This window comes from Hemiscyllium ocellatum, chromosome 30 (genome assembly GCF_020745735.1).
Source record: "Hemiscyllium ocellatum isolate sHemOce1 chromosome 30, sHemOce1.pat.X.cur, whole genome shotgun sequence".
Classification (NCBI taxonomy): domain Eukaryota; kingdom Metazoa; phylum Chordata; class Chondrichthyes; order Orectolobiformes; family Hemiscylliidae; genus Hemiscyllium; species Hemiscyllium ocellatum.
In genome coordinates, this window is record NC_083430.1 from 44,488,707 (window position 1) to 44,515,297 (window position 26,591).

General features: G+C 39.6%; 1 protein-coding gene across 1 annotated transcript in view; it reads right to left on the bottom strand.

Annotated features, from left to right (window-relative positions):
• Positions 1–9,668: 9,668 nt before the first annotated feature.
• The window catches only part of LOC132829819 (acid sphingomyelinase-like phosphodiesterase 3b), a 63,917-nt gene continuing 46,994 nt past the window's right edge, over positions 9,669–26,591 (bottom strand). Inside the window, exons 7-9 of the mRNA XM_060847184.1 lie at positions 25,147–25,467; positions 16,317–16,489; positions 9,669–9,870 (exon numbers count right to left, since the gene is read on the bottom strand). Coding sequence (XP_060703167.1) covers positions 9,669–9,870; positions 16,317–16,489; positions 25,147–25,467 — 696 coding nt within the window. The remainder of the gene's footprint in view (positions 9,871–16,316; positions 16,490–25,146; positions 25,468–26,591) is intronic.

Below are 26,591 nucleotides of genomic sequence, written 5' to 3' on the forward strand. Positions count from 1 at the left end.
AAACCTCCTGCACCTTGGATGCTGCCTGACTTGCTGTGCTTTTCCAGCACCACTCTCTTGAATGTAAATTATGTAGTGAGCGCACAAAACAGAAGAAAAAGCCAACAACTGTGTCATGTTAACGTGCGAAAAGATATTATGATAGGGATGATGGTCAGGAGAAAAGTGTACTTACATTAGTGAAGGAAGTAAGAAATGAAATAAAAATACCAGAACAATCAGAGAATTAAATCTTAAAGGGAAATTTCAAAAGTTAACACTCCAACAATAAGAATGAAAAACCCAGTGATGCTTAAAAGGGTGGAGATTATAATGATTTATCTTCCAGAAAATTATTAAAGTGACTAACAAAGTTCCTTACAGAAATATAAATCAATCAATCAAGGCAGATTGATTCATTCTTTAATGTGGAGGATACGTTACCTATAAAGCAACACCAATATAGTCTCGATGAGGAGAGATTTGTTCAGGTGGGATAAGACATTATAGAATGGAGTCAAAGTAGCTGGAACTCATAATGAAACCAAAATTGGATGGGTTACTAAAGTATTGTATTATCATAAAGTCAACATGGCAATGAAAATGGGCTCATATCCTATATCAAGACTGGAGGATTGTATAAACAGAATGGACATGCACAGCTGGTCAAAGAAGTTGACTTTCTAAAGGGGTATTGACAAATTTATTAACGGAGCAATCTAAAGAAATATTGGCTTTTGTGACATTGGATGGACTTTGTTAGTGCAAAAACATGCCATTTGGAATGAAAAGTGCACCAACAATGTTTCAATACTTGACCAATAAAGTAATTAAAGGATTTAACTGTACTGTTTATATCAACAATTTGGTTTGTTTTAGCCAAACCAGAGAAGAGCATTTACAGAGCAACCTTGGTTATCCGAACCTTGATTATCCAAATTTCGGATTATCTGAACAAGATCTCAAGGTCCCGATGCTTGGGTAAACTGTGACAACAACAACGGCTGAGACCTGAGGGCGTAAAAATCTCCTGCTCCATCTTACAGTGTATCACTTGAAGTATGATACTCTATTTGAAACAAGATCCTCTGTTGTAAAATAATAGCTACATATTAAATAAAAGCTTAAATAAGAGAACTTACCAAGCGAGAGAAGCTGTATTTGGGGCCGTGGTGTGCCTGTAGCAAGGGGAACGCATGACACCACTGGCCACCGGGGGAACTGCAATCTGGTCTCAGGGGAACTGCAATCTGGTCTCACACCCACACCCCATGGCTATCAGTTATCTGAACATTTGATTATCTGAACAAAATACTACCTGCCCATGATGTTCTGATAATCGAGGTTGTTTTGTACACCATTTGACGTAATTGTTCAATCGAGTGCTATAAGCCAAGTTGGTTATAAATTTGGGTCAGAATAAAAAAGCCAGGTCTGAGGTAACTTATTTGGGCCATACTGTGAGGCAAATATCACTAAAAGAAGTAAAAGTACAGGCTATTTTCCCTAAGACCAAACATTATATTTTAAATTGTATTAGCATGAGTGGATTGTATTGCGTATTTGTTCTGAACATTATTGTTGATGGTGCACCATAAATTTGTCAAAACAAAAGCAAAACATCTGAACGAATGTAACAGTTCAAATTGTCTTTACGAAGTTGAAAGCTCTACATACAACAGCATCAGTGTCAGCTGTGCCAAATTATGCAAAACAAATTAAACTAGCTATTGATGCCAGTAATATTGATAAGGAGCTGCTTCACTGTAAGATGATGCAGTGAGAATTGAATGACCTGTCAGTTATTTTCAAAAACAAACTGAACACAAATGAACAGAAATATTTGACTGTGGATAAAGAGACATTAGGTTTTATATTAGTTCTACATTATCTTAAAGTTTACATTGGTAACAATATGGAAGAAACCTCCATTTATACAGACCACAATCCTTTGACCTTCTCAGAAAGGGGAATGTCATGAATTATTGCAAGCGCACATAACAAAGTTTGTGTAATGTATAAAAATGATTACTATCCAACTCATTGTATATTTAATTCCAACATCTTATTATTGTTGGAATGTTATAGAATTAGTGGTCAGAACACTTTGAAACCTCTTTTGGATCCATTTTAATTCTTCTTTGGAAAAAGGGTGATGAAACTGGGTGATTTATATATAATCCATATGCATTTTAGTATCATTTATTGCAAGTCTGGGTTTGTCTGTGTGTTTGGAGTGAACAATTAGCTTTTAAAATAAATAAAACTACAATATTTCAAGTGATAGGAAGTTACCCAGAGTTCCTAGAGAACTATTCAGAAGATTTAAGAGGATTTCTTCCTAGCTTTCATTTTCAGTCTGTGCTGGGAACTCATTTGAGAATGAAGCAAGTATCAAGTTCCAAAGTGCTGAGAAGTCTTTCAATGTAGTTAACATGTAGTAAGCAGTGTTCCAAAGGAGAGGAATTTAAAATGATGACATTTTTGTTGAATAACAAGTCATTATTAATCCCAGACTGGATTGTTGGATACAGTCAGTGGAAACAAGTTTTTAATTTAAAAAAAATAGGAATTTAAGTTGCATCAGGTACAGTTTAGCACTGGAAAGAAACTAAGTTAGGAGCATAACAATGAAGAAAGAGTTATCTACAGTTACAGCAGATAAGTTAAAAACTGTTGTTTCTATTCAATCTCATCCGCAAATGCATATGTAAGAACAGCTGACCTGTTGAGGTACCAAGTACAAATGAAGATGCAGCCTTCAGGGACAGCTGATATATTTACAGTCAATCCAGATTAAACACACAATACTTTGCATTTATTTCATGAATAATGAATTATAAATTATAAGCAGTTCAAACTAACTAAATCAGAATTACTGTTAATTTTAATACTTCCATTTACCCTGAGAAATTGATAAAGTTTTAAACGAAGGTAACTCTAGAACATTTCAATCTCTGCATGTGAGGTGGCACATACACGTTGTCAAATATCTAACTGCATATAACCACTAGAAGTAGATGCAGTGGCCTTTTTGGGAGGATGGGATTTCATCTGCATTTAGATATACAGTATAGTCATAAATGCATTCTTTAGAAGTGTATTGTTTGCCATATATCATTTACCCAAAGGAAATATTCCCATCCTCACACTTTATCTCTATTTGCACATAATACATTTGATTATATATTAATGCTTCACTTGTCATATGTAAACTGGCTGATAACTTTTTCAGACATACCAAACATTTGTTGCATTCTCCAGATAAGATATACAATAAGAACAACTTGCACAAAGAACTCATAATCTTTTCCTGTTCGATCTCCCCTGTTCAGCATTCATTAACAGCTGTATTCTGCTATAAGCACTGCCTGTACTTTACTCAAGTTGCTGTATTTCTTGTGTGAACCTCGATCATGACTATTGGTAACATCATAGCCTAAATTGATTCCCCTAACCTCAACAGGCAGGGAACTGTAGCAATCAATGAAAACAACTCCCTCCCTGCACCAATTTTCCATCTCTGAACCTATAGTGTCACGGTCAGTTATTGTGCTGCTCATTAGTTCCTGGCAACAATTAACTGAGCTGACATAAGCAGGGCATTAAGCTTTGAACTTTCCCACTCTCATGGCTTTCATTTGGATCCATCCCGAGAAGCCTTAATGTCTTCCATTTCAGTTGTCTAACTTGTGATTGATTATACAATTCAATCTCTGTATTTGTAATGATAAATTATGTAAATTTCTCTGCTGCACTATGATATACATAAAGAAGTTTTGAATTTTTTTGTTTTTGACTGTATTTTATTCATTTTGAGTAGGTGAAGGCAGTAGAATTCAATCTAATTTTCTTTCTGGTGTACAAGCTTACATAAATGACATTTATTGTGGGAAAATTCAGCCAGAACTCCTGAAGCCAATTTGGATGGTCTCACTACTGCTCCAGCTGAGCTCAGCTAACTCAAAAATCTAACCTGGGAACAACAAAGAAGTAACTGAACGGGATTGCAGGACAAATGTAAGTTTAAGACATCCAGAAAGTCTTTGAAAATTTAACAAACTAGATAATACAGAACATGATTAAGGGGCACAGAATTAGGGGAACTATAACTTCTTGCAATATAAAATAGTTCGAAGCAGAAAATAAACTGGAAGTTCAAAGTTGTTTTATTTTTCTGAGGGAGTGACAGCAGATAACTGTGCCCCATAGATTTCTGTTCCAGAGTTGTTTCTGTTAGTTTCTGTATCAATATTACATACATAATGCTAGTGCAAGAACCTGCCCAACGTTATTGATAAGCTGTTGTGATTGGTAATTCAGTCAGTAGGTAGTCATTTGAAAAGCAGCAATTACATAATGTCAACACTTCAGGCAGATTATGGTTGAACAAAAGGAAGCAGACATGGGAACAGGACAAAAACATCAGTTTTAACTTATTATTCATACAATTTGGCCCAATGACCTAATTCCATAATAATTTCTACACAACTCAATAGATGAGGAAGAATTAATACTATCTTGAGTAATCATAGAGAAACTCCCCTTCATTGACTCATGGTTCCTAGATGCTGATTTTAAGCCCATTAGTGTAATAATACCCATTATGTAACCTGAGATTGGCAAGAGGGGAGAAAGTTGGAACAAAAATTATTTGAAGAATGACCTGCTCTTATTGTGTGCATTCTCCTTAGTGCATTTTGACCTGAAATATATGACATGAAATTTAATGGTGGAGAAAAAAACATAAATTGACATTCAACAGAATACTGGACCTTTAGATTTTAGTTTCCTCCATATGTGAGCGGCGTCTGTTTCCCTCAGGTTTAGAAAAGTAAAAACAATTGGACAGAATTTGCATTCTCTTGTTTATCAAAGGTCTGCTCTCACAAATCGATCGGAATCCAACCTCTTGTAGAATATCTGTTTCATCAGTTGTTAGCAAGTCTGCTGTGAGTGTAGGATGAAGATACTTGTAATAAGTGCACTTTACAATCACTCCAAGAAAATATGATGATGATATTGCAATAAGGAGTGGGAGGGTGTAGGAGGCAGTTAAAACTGGATCTCTATAGATCCACCAAAATCCAACTAAAATCCCACAATCCACAGCCAAGAACGAGTGATAAATAATCTGTCTGATGATCGTTTTTCCCGCAGCAACGTTAAGCCAGGTGAAATACAAGATCACTGCTACTGCACCCCTGTAGAAAACTTCTTCAGGAATATTGTTCATAAAGTCCGTGCCTTGCTGGCAAGTCCAAATAAACATTGGCAGGCATATAAGAGCAAAGTGCAAGAGGACATAGTGTTTGAATATGGTTGCAAACAGGGCGATGCTACAAATCCTAGGACAGATGAGTAGCAGGTTAAAGATAAAATAAATCAGCGCAGACTTGAATTTAAGATGCATTTTGTCAGAGAGAGAGCTGCGCAGGGATTTGTGAAAGTCCAGGATGGCCCAGGCAATGGAGAGGAAAGACGCCACAATCGAGAAACCTGTGGAAATTGGAACAGTGTGAGGACAATGATAAGAAGGTTTACCACATTATTTGGACATGCCGGTGTTGGACTGGGGTGTACAAAGTTAAAAATCACACACCAGGTTAAAGTCCAACAGGTTTAATTGGAAGCACACTAGCTTTTGGAGCATCACTCCTTCAGGACTACCACCTGATGAAGGAGCGACACTCCGAAAGCTAGTGTGCTTCCAATTAAACCTGTTGGACTTTAACCTGACGATGTGTGATTTTTATCTTTGTACCACATTATTGGTTGCTTAAGCAATTTATTGAGTAGCAGAAATTCACCTTTGTGTCATTATGTCAGGAAAACCTGCCATATGTTGATTCACACAATAGCACCTTTAAGGGGATTAGGCTCATTTAACAAGACAGTAATTTATAAAATATTTGGCAACTACAACAAAATACTATGTCCAATTAAACTACTATTGTGCAGTTTCACTGTAAGTTGTCATTTCCAAATACTATTTTACTGGCCCTTAAAATGCTGTACATTTACTGAAGTTACAAATATCACAAAGATATAGAAAACATCTTCATTTCAAATCGAGTAAGAGCAAAATTATACAAGTCCAAAATGATCACTTATTTTTAACCTAATAATTTGTTTCTTGATGCTGAAAGGTGGAGGTGAAAAGGTGAATTAGCCAGGGAACCATGACCCAGTGACTCTTCTTGGAAAGCTTTGTGTATCATTTAATGAAATAAATGCAGCTGCAGGACAACAAAATCTTAACATTCAGTCCAAGAATCACTAATAAAATGAGGACTGATTTTTTTTCTTTGCAAAGAAAATGACTGTTTCTTAATGCAATCTGCAATTTCCAACTTGGGAAATTAAACAGGGATGGGATGATACTCCATACTCAAATAGCATCTTGAAACATTGGACCCAATTTTAACTCTGTTTAAGTCAATGTGTTACCAGTGAGTTAAAAATATCACCCTGTCTAAACTAATTCTGGATTCTGTCTGAAGGATCATTACTTGTAACAAGAACCAAGCTCCTGGAACAGTAACATCGATAATTGTGTGAAGTGGTAAAACGAGGGAAAGGAGACACTTTATAAAATAGTTATGAAAACTGTGGGAATGCACTCGTGGTGCTGTTCTCTAGAAAAACTAGCTTACAGCTATTTTTAAATAGCTTTGTCTGTATTTTGTTTATCAAAACAAATCTGTGTTGAACAGCTGCTGTCAGAAGCATGTATTTTTATGCAAGAGACACTTGAAAATTTAAAGTTACCATATAATTTAGTTAGCTGACCTCCTTCAAATGGAATGTGATTCCTTCACTTACTCAGTCAGTAACATGAAATAAAATATATAAATAGTAATATCTCTATTTAAGGGAGTTTCTAAACAACCTGCTCAGAGATTGTGTCATACACCTCTAGAGCAGGTGGGTCTTGAACCTAGACTTCCTAGTTTTACAGGTAGGGATACTACCACTGCATGACAAAATTTCTGTTTAACTGTGGAATCTTGAAATCTTCCCAACTGTTGTACTGTCATCAGCCACAGTAAGTGGCTAATTGGAAATCTGATCAAAGCAGAAATGGTAACATAGTTATGTTACTGGATTAGAATCCATATTCCTGGACTACTGTTCTGCAGACATGAGTTCAAATCCCACAACTACTCCCTAATGGGGAGGTGGTTGCCTAATAACCTCCAAGTCTATGTTAATGTTGTGGGAACAAGGGTTCAAATCTCACCATGGTGAAGGTTGAATACAATGTAATCCAATGGCAACCATATGACTATTATTGTAAAAATGCATTTGGTTCACCAGGGGCAGAAAATCCACTGTCCTACATATGACTGCAGATCTACAGCAATGTGCTTGTCTCTTAATTGTGCCTCTGGCCTAATGAGAAACAAAAACAGAAATTGCTGGTGTTATGGAGCAGACCAAACCCGCTGAAAATACATTTAGATAGCATAGATCCTAACCTGTTCTTATTTTAAAGTAAAGTGTAAGGTGTTGCATTCCAGATGCAATTCAGTTGGTTAAGCTATTTCACTTTAAGAAAAATACACTTTATTTTTACACTATAGTTAAAAAAAGACAAAATAAAAATAAAAGAATTAGCTTAACTGTAGCTATTAAAATGCTTAACAAAATAATATATATGATATAATAATATATATAATATTAACTACTACTAATTAACTGTTCCAATATAGTAATGTGACATAAACATATCCTGGGCAAAGGCAAATTCAGTAAAATAGATATTTTCACATGCAATTCTAGCAGCAAGACGAGAACCCCAGCTTTTACCTATAATGTAGAGAGGAATAACAGCTTCCACACCCCTGCAATTGCTGAAAGCTAAAACAAAAATTCCTAGTTTTGTGGGAGTTTGACCCCAACCATTCAGGCTGCTTCTATTGTTTCAACTTTAAAAAAGAAAGGTGGTAAAGAACTATTGACCAGTAAGCCCGACATCAGTCGTGGGCAACTATTTGAAGAGATCCTGACGGACAGGATTTACATGTATTTGGAAATGCAAGGACTAACTAGAGACAGTCAACATGGTTTTGTGAATGGAAAATCTTGTTTCACTAACTTGATTGAGTTTTTTAGAGAAGTAACAAAGAGGATTAATGAAGGTAGAGTAATGGGCATGATCTACAAGGACTTCAGTAAGGCTTTCAGCAAGGTTCCACATGATAGACTGGTTAGTAAGGTTAGATTACATAGAATACAGGAAGAATTAGTCATTTGGATACAAAACTGGCTTGAAGGTAGCAGACAGAGGGTAGTGGTGGAGAGTTGCTTTTCAGACTGGAGGCCTGTGAAAGCATTCTGCCACAAGGATCGGTGTTGGATCCACTCTTTTTGTCATTTATATAAATGATTTGGATGAGAAAATAAGAGGTATAGTGAGTAAGATGACACCAAAATTGGAGGTGTAGTGAACAGTGAAGAAAGTTATCTCGGAATACAACAGGATCTTGTATGGGCCAGAAGGACGAGGATTGGCAGATGGAGTTTAATTTAGATAAATATGAGGTGCTGTATTTTGGAAAGGCAAATCAGGGCAGGACTTATAAACTTAATGGTAAGGTTCAGAAATGATTTACAAGGATGTTGCTAAGGGTCGAGGGTTTGGGAGAAGCTGAATAGACTGTGACTATTTTCCCTGGAGTGTTGGAGCTGAGGGGCTCTTATAGAAGTTTGTAAAATCATTAGGGGCATAGAAAGCGTGAATTGCCAAGGTCCTCTCGCCAGGGTAGGGAGTTCAAAACCAGAAGGCACAGGTTTAAAGGAAGAGGAGAATGTTTTAAAAGGGACCTAAGGACCAACTTTTTCACACAAAGGCTAATGTACTGCCAGAGGAAGTGGTGAAGGCTGGTACAATTAAATCAATTAAAAGGCATCTGGATGGGTATACAGATAGGAAGGATTTAGAGGGATCCTGGCCAAATGCTGGCAAATGGGATTAGATTTTTTAGGATACTTGATTGGCATGGACAAGTTGGACCGAAGAGTCTGTTGCTATACTGGATAGCTCTATGTCTCTAAACTTGATAATGAGAAGTCATTGGAAAATAAAGAAAACTTGATTATTTGCCAACTGTGCAATTAATAACCAGTAATCAATAATTAATAAATAACCAAGTCAGTGAGATTTTTCCATTTGTGCCCTCGCTAACATCTTTCTTCTTGTGTATAAAAACACATTATATATTGTGAAACACAAGATGATATATGCATATCTCAAACAGAAGTTTATCGCCCTCCTCAGCTCCAAATTCATGGTAAAGAGATGTTAGTTTCCTTCTCAGCTAAAGCTGCTTTTATAGTTTTTGCTTTATAATGTATACTACTGCCCTGACATTAGAATGGAGTTCCTTGTTGAACAAAATGGTTTATTAAAGCTTTCTATCAGCTCTGCTGACTTTCTTGAATATCTGAGTGGATGAAACTTGCTGAATCAAACTAGTATTAAAAGGTGCATTTATACTAAGCTGCTGTTTAGAATAATTTATAACCTTAAATTTATTTGCATAACATAATGTTGTTGATGTGATCTTTGTTTTGCATATGATTACACTGTCTGTTGTTCTTGCTGATACACATTTGCCTTCCTTTTATAACTTTGTTTCATGCTACTGTGATTGGATGACATTGTGACCTGCTTACGACAGTAGTTAATACTTACACTGGTGCAGCTTCATTTGGTTCTTCAACATCATGATATACAGCATCAATGTGAGTTGAGGAGCACTTTCAAAAATACTCTCGAAGAGTCGTAGCATGCTGATATCACTGATCAGGTAAATAATATATTGCAGACCCACAGTGTCTCTTTCTTTGTGCATTCGGAACCCCACCTCCAGTGCTGTTATATACCTGATAGAACAAAGTGTATTTCATAAAGTAACACTATGGTGGATCTTGTACCTTCTGTTTTCATAGAATCATAGAGATGTACAGCATGGAAACAGACCCTTCGGTCCAACCCGTCCATGCCGACCAGATATCCCAACCCAATCTAGTCTCACCTGCCAGCACCCAGCCCATATCCCTCCAAACCCTTCCTACTCATATACCCATCTAAATGCTTTGTACACTTGAAGACTGCTATGGATGACAAAAGCAATTCTGCCCATCCTGAGGCATTGATCTCAAAGCCTACATTTCCTTATCACAGTATTAAACTATTTTGTATATGATTTCTGTGCATTTACCTGTACCAATAAATCTGTCCCAGGTACTGACCATATTCTGTATGAAAATTACTTTACAAGAATAATAACTTAATACATTAAAGGTGCCTTATAAATGTAAACATTTTACAACAATTTTGCAGGAACATACTAAACCAAAGTATAACACTGAGCCACACAAGGAGGTATTAGATAAGATGACCAAAAGCTTGCTCAAAGTGGAAGGTTTTAAACAGCAATCCTTCTGAATTTTCTTTTCTGCTCCCCACGCCTCCAAGACCCAGAAGTGGAAGTATATGCCACGATCAGGATGCTGACACCGATTGGTTGTTAAGTACTTGCATGGGAGCTGGTGGACCTATCGTAGTTCATAGTGATCACACATGTAGCAAGTGTTGGTTGCTTGGTAAGTCCAGCTTAGCACTGATGTGCATGAGTCTGAGCTTCGACCTGTGACATATCAGGCAGGGGAAGAGATAATTGGACACTGTGTTTCAGGAGGCAGTCACACCCTGTAGGTTAAGTACTACAAATATGGCCAGTGGTCAGAGATGAGAGGGTGCAACTATAAGTGAGGCAGATAGAGGGATCCTGAATTTAGCATTGGAGGAGCCTCAGTTCTTGATCTTGTCCAACAGGTATGAAGTACTTCTTCACTGTGTGGATAAGGCAAAGGACTGTAGGGCAGATAAGCTACTGACCACTGCCCTGTGGTATAGGAGGCCATGCAAGCATGGGGTTGCAAAAAGAACAGTAGTAACGGCAGGGAATTCTATAATTAGAGATGCAGATAGCATCCTTTATAAGCAGGATTGAGAGTCGCACATGGTGCATTGCCTGCCTTGGGCCAAGGTAAGGGATATTGTGAGTTGGCTTGAAAGGATATATGTGTGGGAGGGGCAGGATCCAGTTGTTGCAGTTCATGTTGGCACTAACAACATAAGCAAGAGTAGGCAAGGGGTCCTGTTTGGGGAACATCAGGAATTAAGAACACAATTAAAAAGAATTGGAGTGGAGTGGGAAAGAGGGGTTCCAGTTCATGGGGCACTGGCAACAGTATTAGGACAACAATGGACAGGTTGCATCTGGACCGGGATTCCAGTAGAAAGGCTAAATAAGATGGTCACAAAGTTGTAAATGAGTTGAAAGGAGGTAAGGGCTCAAGGGAGACTATTAAAATTTCCAGAACAAGTAACAGAACATAAATTACAGAAAGGGTCAGGAGACTAACTTCTGACACGGCAGATGAGTGGACAACAATGAGAAGGGGTGCACTGAATGCAAGAATGAGGGTGTTATATTTAAATGCATGCAGTATATGAAATAAGGTAAATGAGTTTATAGCATAGATTGAAATTGGCAGGTACCATGTTCGGGTATTACAGAGACATGGCTTCAAGGGGATCAGGGCAGGGAACAAAATATCTTGAGTATACGCATCCAATCAAAAGGATAGGTAAAGGCGGGAGGGTTGCCTTGTTAGTAAGAAATGAAATTAAATTGACAGAAAGAAGCAAGTATTAGTTCAGAAGTAATTGAATCTCTGTCAGTCGTGTTGAGGAACTGCAATGAAAAAGAGCTTGATATGATTTTTGCCCAGACCCTCCAGCAATAGTCATGATGTGGTGAAGAAAATAAATCACACGGTAGAAAAGGTGCAAAAGAAAGATACTAATACAATAATCATAGGTGACTTCAATATGCAGGTGGACTGGCAAAATGAGATCACAAGTGGATGCCTAGAAAAGGAATTTGTGGAATGTCTGCAAATGTTTTGCAGCTTGTGATAGAGCCGACTAAGAAACAGGCAATTCTGGATTTGGTGACATGGAATGAGGCAGACTTGATCAAGGAAATTAAGTTGAAGGAGCCTCTAGGAACCAGTGACCATAATATAATAGAATTCACCCTGCAGTTTGAGAGGGCGACACTGGGATCAGATGTAACAGTTTTACAGTTGAGTAAAGGTAACCATAAAGACATGAATGAGGAGCTGGCTAGAATTGATTGGAAGAAGAACCTAGAGGGAAGACGGTGGAGCAGCAAAGGCAGGAGTTTCGGGAGGTAATTTAGGAGACACAGCAGAAATTCATCTCAGAAAGAAGAAACGTACTAAGGGGAGGAAGAGGCAACCATAGTTGAAAAGGGAAGTCAGGGATGGCATAAAAGCAAAAGAAAAAGCATATAATATAAAAGATAAGAAAGAGGCAAGAGTGGGCATTGGACTGCTGGAGAAGTAGTAATGAGGCACAAAGAAATGGCAGAGAAACTGAATGGGTACTTTGCAACAGACTTTAGGGTGGAAAACATCAGTAGCATACTAGAATTTCAACAGAGTTTGGGACAGAGGTGAGTGTCACGACCATCACTAAGGAGAAGGTGCTGGGAAGCTTAACGGTTTGAAGCTGGATAAATCACCCAGACCAGGTGGACTACACTCCAGCATTCTGAAGGAGACAGCTGAAGAGATTAGAGAGACACTGGTGATGATTTTTCAGGAACCACTGGAGGCAGACAGGTTCTCAGAGGACTGGAAAACAGCTATTGTAAGACCTCTTAAGAAAAATCATACACCAGTTAGACTGACCTCAGTCGTCGGCAGGATTTGAGAGTCAATTATTAAGGATGAGATTGTGGAGTACTTGGAAATGCGTGGTAAAGCAGAGCTGAGTCAGATTGGTTTCGTCAAGGGGAGGCCTTTTACTTTTACAAATGCACCATGGAAAGCATTCTATCTGGATGCATAACAGCTTTGCACAGCAACTGCTCTGCCCAGGACTATAAGAAACCACAGAAACTTGTGAGCACAACTGAGACCATCATGGAAGCCAACCTCCCATCCAAGGACTTCATTTCTTTGAGAAGATGACCAAACAGGTGGATGAGGGTAAAGCAGTTGATATATATATGGATTTCAGTAAGGCGTTTGATAAGGATCCCCCTGGTAACTACTGCACAAAATACGGAGGCATAGGATTAAGGGTGATTTAGCAATTTGGTTAAGAAATTGGCTAGCTGAAAGAAGACAAAGAGTGGTGGTTGATGGGAAAAGTTCATCCTGGAGTTCAGTTACTAGTGGTGTACTGCAAGGATCTGTTTTGGGGCCACTGCTGTTTATCATTTTTATAAATGACCTGGATGAGGGAGTAGAAGGATGGGTTAGTAAATTTGCAGATGACACTAAGGTCAGTAGAGTTGTGGATAGTGCTGAAGAATGCTGTAGGTTACAGAGGAACATTGATAAGCTTTGAGAGGTGACTTAATTGAGACATTTAAGATAATCAGAGGGTTGGATAGGGTGGCCTTTTTCCTCGGATGTGATGGCTAGCACAATGGGACATAGCTTTAAATTGAGGGGTGATAGATATAGGAAGATATCAGAGGTAGTTTCTTTACTCAGACAGTAGTATGGGCATGGAACAGCCTGCCTGTGACAGTAGTAGACTCGCCAACTTTCAGGGCATTGAAATGGTCATTGGATAAACATATGGATGAAAATGGAATAGTGTAGGTTAGATGGACTGTGGTCAGCAAAGTTTTAGAAAGATTCTGAGGGACAGGATTTATGACTATTTGGAAAAGCATAGCGTGATTAAAGGCAATCAGCATGGCTTTGTGGGCGGCAGGTCATGCCTTATGAATCTTATTGACTTCTTCGAGAAGTGACAAGACAGGTCGACGAAGGTCGAGCAATGGATGTGGTGTATATGAACTTCAGCAAGGCATTTGATAAGGTTCCCCATGATGGGCTCATTCATAAAGTCAGGAAGTATGGGATACAGGGAGATTTGGCTATCTGGATTCAGAATTGATTGGCTGACAGAAGGCAGAGTGGTTGTAGATGGAGAGTATTCTGCTTGGAGGTCAGTGTTGAGTGGGGTCAAACAGGGCTCTATTCTTGGGCTCTGCTTTGTAGTTTTTATAAATGACTTGGATGAGGAGGTTGGAGGTGCCATTGATAGTATCGAGGGCTATTGCAGGCTGCAGCACAATATAGACAGGATGCAGAGCCGGGCTGAGAAATGGCAAATGGAGTTCAACCTGGATAAATGCAAAGTGATGCATTTTGGAAGGTCGAACTCGAATGCTGAATATAGGATTAAAGACAGGATTCTTGGCAGTGTGGAGGAACAGAGGGATTTTGGTGTTCGAGTACATAGATCCCTGAAAGTTGCCACCCAAGTAGATAGGGTTACTAAGAAAGCATATGGTGTTTTGGCTTTCATGAACAGGGGGATCGAGTTTAAGAGCCATGCAGTTTTTCTACAGTTCTACAAGTCCCTGGTGAGGCCACACTTGGAATATTGTGTCCAGTTCTGGTCTCCCTACTGTAGGAAAGATACAGAAGTTTAGGAAAGGATGCAAAGAAGGTTTACCAGAATGCTGCCTGGACTGGAGGGCTTGTCTTATGAAGAGACGTTAACTAAACTGGGACTTTTCTCTCTGGAGAGAAGGAGGAAGAGAGGTGACCTGACCAAGGTATACAAAGTAATGAGAAGCATCGATAGAGTCAGTAGGCAGAAACTTATCTCCAGGGTAGGATTGATTGGCATGAAGGGTCATAGTTTTAAGATGTTAGGAGAAAGGTATAGAAGGGACGTCAGAGGAAGGTTCATTATGCAGAGAGTTCTGAATGCATGGAATGTGTTGCCAGCAGTGGTGGTAGAAGCAGAGTCATTAGGGACATTTAAGTGACTGCTGGACATGCACATGGATAACAGTGAATTGAGGGGTGCGTAGGATAAGTCATTTTATTTTACATTAGGATTAATGCCCGGCACAACTTCATGGGCCAAAGGGCCTGTTCTGTGCTGTACTTTTCTAAGTTCTATGACTTCAGATTGATTTCGCAGGTCAGCGCAATATCGAAGGGCCTGTACTGCATCGCAATGTTCCATGTTCTATTTACACTTCTTGTTGCTGCGGAAAGGCTGCCACTATCATCAAAAACACCTACCATCCTAGCAATGCTCTCTTCCACTTCTTCTGTCAGGCAGAAGATACAGAAGCTTGAACATACACACCTACTGATTCATGAACAGCTTCTTGCTGTTATTAGACTAATGAATGGACCTCCCTAACTTCACATAATGTAGATCTTGTTAATGTTGATCTTGTTTGGCACAGCTCCTGTGCAGTTTAACCTTGTATGCTTCACTCTGTCTAAGTACACTATGATCTGTATGTCCTTGTTTGCTATGATCTGCCTGTACTGCTCACAAAACAAAACTTTTCACTGTACTTAGGTATATGTGACTACAATAAATCAAATCAAATCAAAGTCACGCCTAACTAATCAATTAGAATTTTTTGACAAAGTAACGAGCAAGTTAGATAATGCATGTGGATGTGATCAATTTGGAATTCCAGAATGCCTTTGACAGGAGGCTGCTAAATAAGGTAAGAGCCCATGATGTTAGGAAATGGGTAGAGGATTGGCTGACTGGCTGAAGACTGAGAATGGATATAAAGGGGTCTTTTTAGGATGGCAGCTGATGACTATTCAAGGTCAGTATTGGGTCCAGAACTGTTCACATTATATATTAATCATCCGGATGAAGGAACTCAGGGCCTTGTTGCTAAGTTTGCAGATGACACAAAGATAGGTGGAAGAACGGGTCTTGTTGATTAAACAGAAAGGCTGCAGAAGGAGTTGGCCAAGAGCGGAGAATGGGCAAAGAAGTGGCAGATGGAATACAATGTGGGAAAATGTGAGGTTATGCACTTTGGCGGGAAGAATAGAGGCATAAACTATTTCCTAAATGGGGAAAGACATTAGAAATCTGAAGTACAAAGGGATTATCTGAAGGAGAACATGCAGGTTCAGTTGGCAGTGTTAGAATTCATTTTGAGAGGGCGAGAATAAAAGATGCAATCGAAACTGTATTAGGCCCTGGTCAGACTGAATTTAGAATATTGGGTCCCATATCTAAGGCAGGATAGGGCCTTGGAAAGGATTCCAAGGAGGTTTATAAGAATGACCTTGGGAATGATGGCTTTGTCATGAAGAGTGATTGAGGACTCTGGGTATGAACTTGATGAGTTTCGGAGGATGAGGGGAGGATCTCACTGAAACTTATAAAACACTGAGAGGCCTGGATAGAATATACGTGGAGAAGATGTTTACACCAGTAGGAGAGGCAAGGACTTGAGGCCACCTCCTCATAATGAAGGAATTTCTTCAGCCAGACAGTAGTGAATCTGTGGAGACCAAGTTTTCTGGGGGGTGTATTTAAGAAAGAGGTAGATTGGTTCGTGATTATTGAGGAGTCGGGGGTTATAGGGAGAATCAGGAGAATAGGGTTGAGAAACATATCGACCATGATTGAATAGCAGAGCAGATACAATGGGTCAAATGGCCTAATTCTGCTCCCAGGTCATATGGACAGGGTTGCTATGACACACCTTTGCAGCAGGTGAGACTTGAACCCAGGCATCCTGACAGAGTAGCACTGCATTACCCTGCAAGAGACCCCCAAAATGGCAATTAGGATTATTTTAAGGAACTTGTTCAGATACACCATGACACACCTCTTGTGGCTGCCAGGTATACCACAGGACTCCTCGGGTGTAAACATCCAGGGATGTCACATTCACTGTGGCTGAGCCAGTGTCTCAGTATTCCAGCCCCATGGGAAGCTGACAGAAGTGCACTCCAACTGCTACTGCTGCATCAAAGGTAATGGAAATCTTACAAAGACTATTGGTTACAGCAGGGAACTCGCCAGGGACTAGAACAAATTTGTGACCACCCAATTCTTCTTGGTCCCTCTGAGCGGGACAGCCAGATGTCCTTCAGTGGGTCTCAAATCTTCCATCCACCCCAGCTCCCCTCTTTCTGCTTCTCAAATCCTGTCTTTCACCATATCTCGCTTTCTCCCTGTCCTGTTCGTATTTCACCGCTGTTCAGCTTTTTTTTCTCTTTCTTTCTCCTTCATCTTTTTGCAACATTTTACTGCTCCTCTAAGAAGCAGCCATATCTGCTCTGTCATGAGGTTCCTCCGTCCTATCCATTACTGACCTGACCAGGAATCCCAGCTGCAGTCCGTGTAATAGCCCCAGGGCACCATCCCCGACCGTGGTCTTGAAGGACGGAAGGAGTCCGGAACTGGAAAGGCTCTTCAACTGCTCCCGATCCCCGGCAAACCAGCACCAGCTGAACATCTGAACGACCACCGAGCAAAACAGCACCACAAGTAGCACGGCACCAGCCCAGAAATAATCTCCTGCCTCGAAGAAAGAGGCCACCACCCAGACATCAGTCCCCAGATCGAAGAGAAAAGTGGCCAGCCCGAGGCAGATGAAGATCAGATCGTGCAGCGAGAATCGAAGTTCATCGCCCGAGCCCATCGATGCAACAAAAGAGAGTGGAGGACTCGGTCGCTTACTTTAGAACTGATCGCTTACTTGAAACTTCGAAACTTTTGGTTCCGCTTTGGGTTGTTGCTGCTGTCGACTCAATCCTCATCTTCAGCGAGGCATACTGTTTCATTTTACTGAAGTCTAGCTGCGTTCAATTGTAAGGTTTCAAAGGATTTTTAATTCCTGACACTGTAGTGTTACTTTTTTAAAAAACAAGCAAATATGGGGAGGAAATGAAACCAGGCAAGAGGGAACAAAACTTGTAATATAATATTTTTCAGTGGCACCCTCTAGTGTTTCTTCCCTCAGTCCACGTCAGATTCTTGCTCTGACGCTGGTTGATCTCACTAAACTAGAGAGAAAATACTATGGATGCAGATCATCAGAATTTTTGTTTATTTACTGGAAATGGATATAAAGAGCTGGCATATACTCTGTGAAAATTGCATCTAATTAGTATGTCAGTGTTAAACCTGCAGGTTTTCCATTTAGTGTCTGGGAATGTCAAATCATACTAACTAAAAATTAGAGCCAAAATAACCTTCCATGTTCTTTTTCTTGGGTGTGGTAAATGGGATCCGTCAATGTGTTTGTTCATAGTCGCCACCTCCTGAGAAAAAGAGGAGGAAATGACATCACCATACGAAATGATGTCACCACAGGAAATGACATCACCAACTCAAGGAAACTCAAGCATATAAATAGAAATTGGGCTACACAACCAGTGCTCATTTGGAGGCTCACTGAAGATGTTACTTAGTATGGTAATGAAACATCTGAAAATGAACCTCCCAGCTCAGTGAGCAAACTCACATCCATCCACTTATAGAAGGGGGAAGCTATGACCTAGGTATCAGAGTTTAGAGATGAGTTTGTTTTAAATTATGGTGTTGAAGGCAGAACTGTAGTCAATACATAGGATCATAACATTTTTTGAGAGGTGTCTTAGGCTGTGATGCTAAGTGAGACCGGGTGTTCTCCCGCCAACTATTTTATATTTCAAATTAGAAAATGGATCTGGTGGTCAGGCTACAAGTGTGGATTTAGGTGTGGGGGAACAGGAGTCCCTCTTCAGGGTGGTTTACTATCGCACCCAGGGCCCTTTAACCCTGCCAGGATTGGTGGTTTCCCCAATCGGGCTGCCAGGAGTTTATCTTCAGGCAGCTAAAATGTCCAACACTCTGTTTCTCTTTATTGGTCACTGGTGGCTCTCACCAAATTGTGTCAGCCTTCATGGGAGGTCATTGGGAAGTCAGGCCTGCTGGCTTATCCCATTACCCTACTTCTGCAAAAATAGCTGAAAGGGACTCTGGTCAGCGAGAATAATTCTCACTCTCACCCACCTCCAGTCTTGGCCTCAATCCAGCCCTGAATTTCCAGTTTTGTTTTACACCAGTATTTGCTGATTTAGTTTATCACCGATGTAGGCTGAAGGGAAATTGGGTTTTTACTCTTCAGAAAATGTAGGTCTCCTCGAGGGCTCAGTGACTGACTTCTTTTTGTCTTGATAGGTGACCTATTTTTAAAACTTCTGTTGGAATAATTTATTTATGTGAACCATGCATTATGTTACTGGAACTGTTTTCAGTAGCTAAAACAATATTGGGAATTTGACTTCTATTTAAGGATCTTTTAAATTCATTTTGATTGCCTTTAGAATATTTGTTGCGGGGGTGCAAAGCCTTGATGTTGTTTTATTATCAATAAAAGTAAAAAGTTAGGGCCCAAAAATTAAAGTTTATTGGAAAAATATCTGTCTTTCTTTTGTATCATAAATGGATGTAAATGTGCTCATGTTCCAACAGAAAAATATATTTCCATGTTGGCAAGTGTCATGTTAACAAATGAAATCTGTAGTTAAAGAAGTACATGTCATTTTGAAGCATAGATGATTTTAAAGCTTTTTGACAAAACATTTTTCAAAGATGTTTTAATATTTTCAATTAATTGTATATATTATATGCAGTGTATCCATCTTGTAAACAGCATGTTATCAAAACCTTTCAGATAAACTTTATTTTGTACATTTTTGTTTTCGAATGTATCGTCATATCATAATGCTTGCAAAGGCCATTCTGTGACCCTTAGTCAGATACAGATCCAACATTCCAAATTTGGCTGGCAAAACTGTATGATGCTGCATTTAATTGAAAACTGTTCTTCGTCCCAGTATCCACTCTTGCCTCTCCTCAGGATATTTGTATGTATGTCACCAGATTTCCTCACTTCTATAATACTACTGATAATAGGGTGGGGTTGGTTGAGTAAAAATTAAACACATGAGAGATTAGGTTTTTTTTAGGGGTGACTCTGTTTGCTAATTATTGCTGTGTTGAGTTCCATTCACAATCTTAGTGAGAAAGCAGCCAATGTCAGCCTCTGGCAAGACAATAACTTTGAGATTTAGGTTAACAATTAGGTATTGGGCATATGAATAACACAAGATACAACCTCTAACTTTCATACCTGTGTTTTTCATCATCAACATTTCAGAGTGATCAGTGACCAAGAGGTTTAACTGGACAATGTGAATAGGATACAATCTGGATATTTCACCATGCTGCTACTTTCTCTTGTTCTCAGAATTTGGGCACATTGGCTAGCATTTATTGCCTATCCCTAATTGCCCTTCAGAAGGTACAGTGAACCACTTAGTTGAATTGCAGCAGTCCCTGGCGTGTAAGGAGATTAGGAGATTAGACTTACAGTGTGGAAACAGGCCCTTCGGCCCAACAAGTCCACACCGACCCGCCGAAGCGCAACCCACCCATACCCCTACATTTACCCCTTACTTAACACTACGGGCAATTTAGCTTGGCCAATTCACCTGACCCGCACATCTTTGGACTGTGGGAGGAAACCGGAGCACCCGGAGGAAACCCACGCAGACACGGGGAGAACGTGCAAACTCCACACAGTCAGTCGCCTGAGTCGGGAATTGAACCCGGGTCTACAGGCGCTGTGAGGCAGCAGTGCTAACCACTGTGCCACCGTGCCGCCCACTAAGGGCATCTGCTAGAGAGGGAGTTCTAGGATTTTAAGAAATGGTGAAGGAACACTAATGTAATTTCAAGTCAGGATGATGTGTGATTTAGTGGACTGCTTGCAGGTGGTAGTGTTCCCATGCTTCTGCTACTCTTGTCCTACTAGGTCGTAGAAGTTGCAGATTTGGCAGCTGTTACTAAAGGAGCCTTGGTGAGTTAGTGCAGTGCATCTTGTAGATGGCAATATACTGCTGCTACTTTACATCAGTGGAGAGAGTGAGTGTTGAAGATTGTAGCTGGGTGCCAATCAAATGAACTGCTTTATCCTGGATTGTGTAGAGCTTCAGGAGTACTGTTGAAACTACATCCATCCAATTAAGTGAAGAGTCTTCCATCCCGCTAATGACTTGTGCCTTGCTGATGATGGACAAAAGTCAAGTTATTTTCTGCAGAATTTATTTCACTGGTCTAATTTAGTGTGGGGTCAATATTATACTCCAGAATGTTTATCGGGTAATGTTTTTAAGGGGTCAGGTTATTCAATCTGCCTTTTTAGCAATTTCATCTGTAGATGAATAGTAATTCAGGCAGTTGATGATTTCTCCAAAATAATCGAAGGTAGAAGACAGAGGGTGGTGGTGTAGGGTTGCTTTTCAAACTTGGAGGCCTGTAACAGTGGAATGCTACAAGGATCGATGCTGAGTTCACTGTTTTTCGTCATTTATGTAACTGATTTGGATGTAAACAAAGGAGATATAGTCAGTAAGTTTGCACATGACACCAAAATTGGAAGTGTAGTGGACAGCAGAAAAGGTTACTCCAGAGTACAATGGGATCTTGATCAGATATACCAGTGGGCCAAGGAGCAATAGGTGGAGTTTAATTTATATAAGCAAGAGGTGCTGCATTTTGGAAAGGCAAATCAGGGCAGAACTTATACACTTAGTGATAAGGTCTTGGGGAGTGATTCTGAATAAAGAGACCTTGAAGTGCAGGTTCATAGTTCCTTGAAAATGGAGTCGCACATAGACAGGATAGTGAAGAAGGTGGTTGGTATGTGTACCTTTATTGATCAGTGCATTGAGTACAGGAGTTGGGAGATCATGTTGTGGCTATATAGGACATTGTTTAGGCCTTTACTGCAATAATGAGTGAAATTCTGGTCTCCCTGCTTAGGAAGGATGTTGGGGAACTTGAAAGTGTTCAGAAAAGGTTTGCAAGGATATTGCTGGGGTTGGAGGGTTTGAGTTATAGGGAGAGGCTGAATAGACTCTCGCTACTTTCCCTGAATTGTCAGAGGCTGAGGTTATAGAGGTTTATAAAATCATAAGAGGCATGGATAGGATAAATTGACAAGGTCTTTTCATTGGGATGCAGGCGTCCAAAACTTGAGGGCATAGGTTTAAGGTGAGGGGAGAAAATTTAAAAGGGATCTACGGGGCAACCTTTTCATGCAAAGGGTGGTGGTGCATGTATGGAATGAGCTGCCAGAGGAGGCTGGTACAATTACAACATTTAAAAGACTTCTGAATGAGTTTATGAATAAGAAGGGTTTAGAGGGATATGGGCCAAATCCTGGAAAATGGGATGAGGTTTATTTAGAATATTTGGTCAGCATGGACGAGTTGGAGGGAAGGCTCGCTTCTGTGCTGTATATCTAAATAAAAACCAATTGCTATGCACCCCCTGGATATTTAGAACTCAAACACTGGAGCCAGTGTGTTCAAAATGGCATATTTAAGAGTCAAAGAGCAGCAAGAGATGAACAGTGACACTTATTTGGCCAGTGCCATCTCACGAAAAAAAAGAGAAAAATAAATCTGAGCTGCTCATGTTTAAATCTGATCTCAGTCTGGAATGAGGGGCATCATCTCGATGTGTCGTCAACTACTTAAGACTGAGAAGAGAAATCACTTCCCTCAGAGAAAATTGAGAATCTTTGAAATTCTTAATTCGAAAGTGCTTTGGATACTTTGCTCTTAATGCATGCAGGATAAAATTGATGGATGTATATGGATAGGGAGGGAATGTGGAATCAAAACCAAGATTAGGATTTCATAACTTAGATTTAATCCTGTTCGCTACCTTTCGATCGGATGATATTGTCACTTTTGACCTCGTCATTTGACGATTTGGCATCTCTTTAGCAGAAAGACATTCATCTAATGCTTATTTGGTACTTAATAAAAACCAAATAATTGAGAATGCTGGAAATCAGAAACAAAAACAGAAATTGCTCGAAAACTCAGCAGTATTGGAAGTAGTTGTGAACTGTTCTGAAGAAGAGTTACTGGACCCAAAATGTTGACTCTGCTTTCTCTCTGCTGCCAAACCTACTGAGCTTTCTAGAAATTTCTGTTTTTGTTCCTATTTTGTACTTCTTTGCTTCACCCATCATACCCTTACTTTACTGTAAAGTATATCCTCTATTGCCTTGAATAGGATGACTCAGCATCCATGTGATGAGTTAACCACCAGCATTGGTAACATTCCAGTCACAAACTGACAATGTACAGCAGCGATGTGTAACTCGAACATAAGTTTCAAGGCATTGATTAACATTCAAGTTCTTTACACTTACTCCAGCAAAATCTATTCTGAACCTGAAGTCATTACAGATGTTTGGAGATTTCTAGGCAGTTTGTGGAGTAACTGTGAGAAATAGCATAGGCAATTTACCAGAATGGTTCCATAAATGAGAGATTTGAGTTGCAAGATTAGGTTGGAAAAGTTCAGATTGTCTTCTTCGGACAATGAAGATTGTAGAGTGATCTGTTAGAAATGTTCCAGATTATGACCAGTTTACAAAGAAAGGTGGTTGCCAGTAGTTACTAGAGGACTCTGCTTTTAGATTTTAGAGAGCTACAGTTGTTTGTGAGGAATAACTTTTGAATTTTTCTTTGTTACAGAACCGTATTGGTAGGCTTAAAAATTATGTTTTTAACAGACCATCAAAGAATTGTTAAGGGTTATTTGGACATGACAATGAGCAACTGAAATAAAGTGAGAAAATACTAGAAAACAGGTCCAGTGTGATCACAGGAGTATCAACGTTTCGGGCAGAAGCCCTTCATAACCATTCCTGATGAAGGGCTTATGCCTGAAACTTCAATTCACCTGCTCCTCAGTTGCTGCCTGACCTCTTGTGCTTTTCCAGCACCACACTGTTGACTCTGATCTCCAGCATCTGCAGTCCTCACTTTCTTCCAGTGTAATCACAGCCTGTTTTGACTGAAGAATAATTATGTGGTACAAACTTGTCAGTGGGAACTGTCTTGAAGAGCTGTTAAACAGGGCTACCTGGACATGTTGTTTCAGCAGAATAGAATTCTGGAAAAGTCCTGAAAGTATCATGGGATGATGATACAAAATGTAATCGTGGATTCACAATAGTGTTCACGTTAGGGACTTTGCCCTATTCAGGAGATTCATCATGGACCAAGATTGTGAATAGCGCCAAGAACCTTGAGTTCTCCAGGCCAGCCATCATAAAGTGGGCAGGGAGCAATGAGCCTTATTGTTCATCATGTCTGAAGTCGCTTCAGCACTCATTAGTTGGCATGTGTTTCTAATATATTCATCACTGCTTAATATATATTATTTATAAAACCACTAATGAACTTGTTAATTAACATCATCCTACTGAACCCATGGTCAAAACAGGACAAGAGCAAATGCAAAACACTTACTGGCTATGAGAAAAATTGGAATGGAGCCAATTACTTTTGAAAAGACATTTGTGGACTTGAGGGAAATAGGCCTGCAGGGTTACCAGGATAGAACAGGGGAATGAGAGTGACTGAATTTCTCTGTAGATAGCCAACATGCTCTTAATGAGATGAATTGTCATTGTCAGTGCTGTAATGATTCCGACGCCATTTACATATTTTCTAATCAACCTGTTTAGATATTATTACACATTTGTGGATCAGATAGGACTGGAACCCAGACCTCCTGTTTCAAAGGTAGGAACACTGCCACTACACCATTAGAGTCACTAGATCAAAGGTAGATATTTTCTAATCAAACTGGTACAGAAATATTATTAAACATCTCCGGAGCTGGTAAGATTTAAATCCAGACCTCCTGGTTTAGAAGGACACTCCCACTGGCTCACAAGGGTCATCCCAGGCTCACACTTTGTTTTTAAATTTGTTTTTCTAATCAATCTGTCTAGAGATGTTATTAAACACCTCTGGAGCAGGTGGGACTTGAACCAAGGCCTACCAGGTGTAGGGGTAGCACTATCACTGCACCACAGACCACCCCCCCTCTAGATCACAATTAATGCCATGAAATTGGTTGTTTTTACATGTATGCATGGAGATTATTTTCAACATGGAATGGCTGCGTAGATGCAAGTTAGTTGCATTTCTTCTCTTCTCGATTACCTTTAGCTGCATAATTGTGCACAAAGTTGAAAGGAATAAAAGGGTTGGTTGAGTTTAACAAAGACCCAATCCAGATCAATCATACATGCAGCATAATTATAGTAAGTCAGCGATTATCTGTTAAAACAATGTCTATGATTTTCATACTTTGCCACATTTCTACAGACCTGGTATATGCTAGAATTGGAGGAGCACAATGGAAAGCAACAGAAAAGAAATAATAGGCACTCGTGCAGTAAGAGCCGAAGACGAGCTCTCTCTTTTCACACATTCTTCATATTTAGCAAAGTCAACTTCCTTGATTGCACAAATCTGATCAATTCTGCAGTTCATGTCACATTTAGTTAAATCATAGTTTACTGAATTAAGTTTATAATATTTTTGTAGATAGTCGTTTTCATGGTATAACTTATCCAGTACTGTTTGCATTGACTTAACTGTACCATCTGGAACTTTAAATGCCTCTGTTAAACGATATTCCAATTGCCACAGTGGAGCTATTGCATTCGCATAGCTTAAATTGAAGAAATATGTCACTACATCCTAAAGAAAAATCAATAGTTATTACCAATAGTTGTGGTAAACATGCCATGAATTAATGACATCATCATTAATCAATTACAGCAGGAGGCTAAAGATCATAAATAATTAAAAAGTTGACGATGTGGGATTTCCAAGCGTTTCGACAGTGAGTAGTCAGTATTTGTTGTCATTGCCCTTCTGAGTTGAATTGCAATTTTGGATTTAGTATAAACAAAAATCACAGAGTTGTGAAATACTTGTAGTACAGAAGGGAGGCCACTCAGCAGGTCATGTCAGTACCGGCTGTAAACACTTCCACATGTTTCCCTGAGTTCTGCAATTTTTTTTTCTCTTCTGTCAATTATCTAGTTTCCTTTGAAAGCATCAATTAAAATCTGTCTTCACCAAACGCTCAGGAAGAGTGCTGCTAAAAATGTTTTTCTTTATACGACCATTGCTTCTTTTGTTAATCACCTAAATCATTTCATCTGTTCCTTGACGCTTCCACTAATAGGAACAGCTTCTCTTGCTCTACTCTGTTTAGACCTTTCAAGTCTGACACTTCTATCAATTCTCTTCTCAACCCAGAATCCAGGCAATGACTAAGTGATGACCTATTTTCATTATTACCTAGATAGAGACAAAAACAGATTCATTCAATATTATTACTAAGCATTCAGTTCAGTCTTTTTTTAAGATTAGATTTTTTTTAGATTACTTATAGTGTGGAAACAGGCCCTTCGGCCCAACAAGTCCACACTGACCCTCCGAAGAGCAACCCACCCAGACCTATTCCCCTACATTTACCCCTTCGCCTCACACTACGGGCAATTTAGCATGGCCAATTCACCTAACCTGCACATTTTTGGACTGTGGGAGGAAACCGGAGCACCCGGAGGAAACCCACGCAGACACGGGGAGAATGTGCAAACTCCACACAGACAGTTGCCTGAGGCAGGAAATGAAAATGGATCTCCGGCACTGTGAGGCAGCAGTGCTAACTACTGTGCCACCCTAAATCATGTTAGGAACTCTGGAGTTGTGATGTATCAGCATTGAATTGGCCAACAAGAGTTTCACTGGTCACAGGCAAAGTTGGAAAAAGTTTACCGAAAAGTAAAGGCAAGGCTGTGTAGATCTGGGCA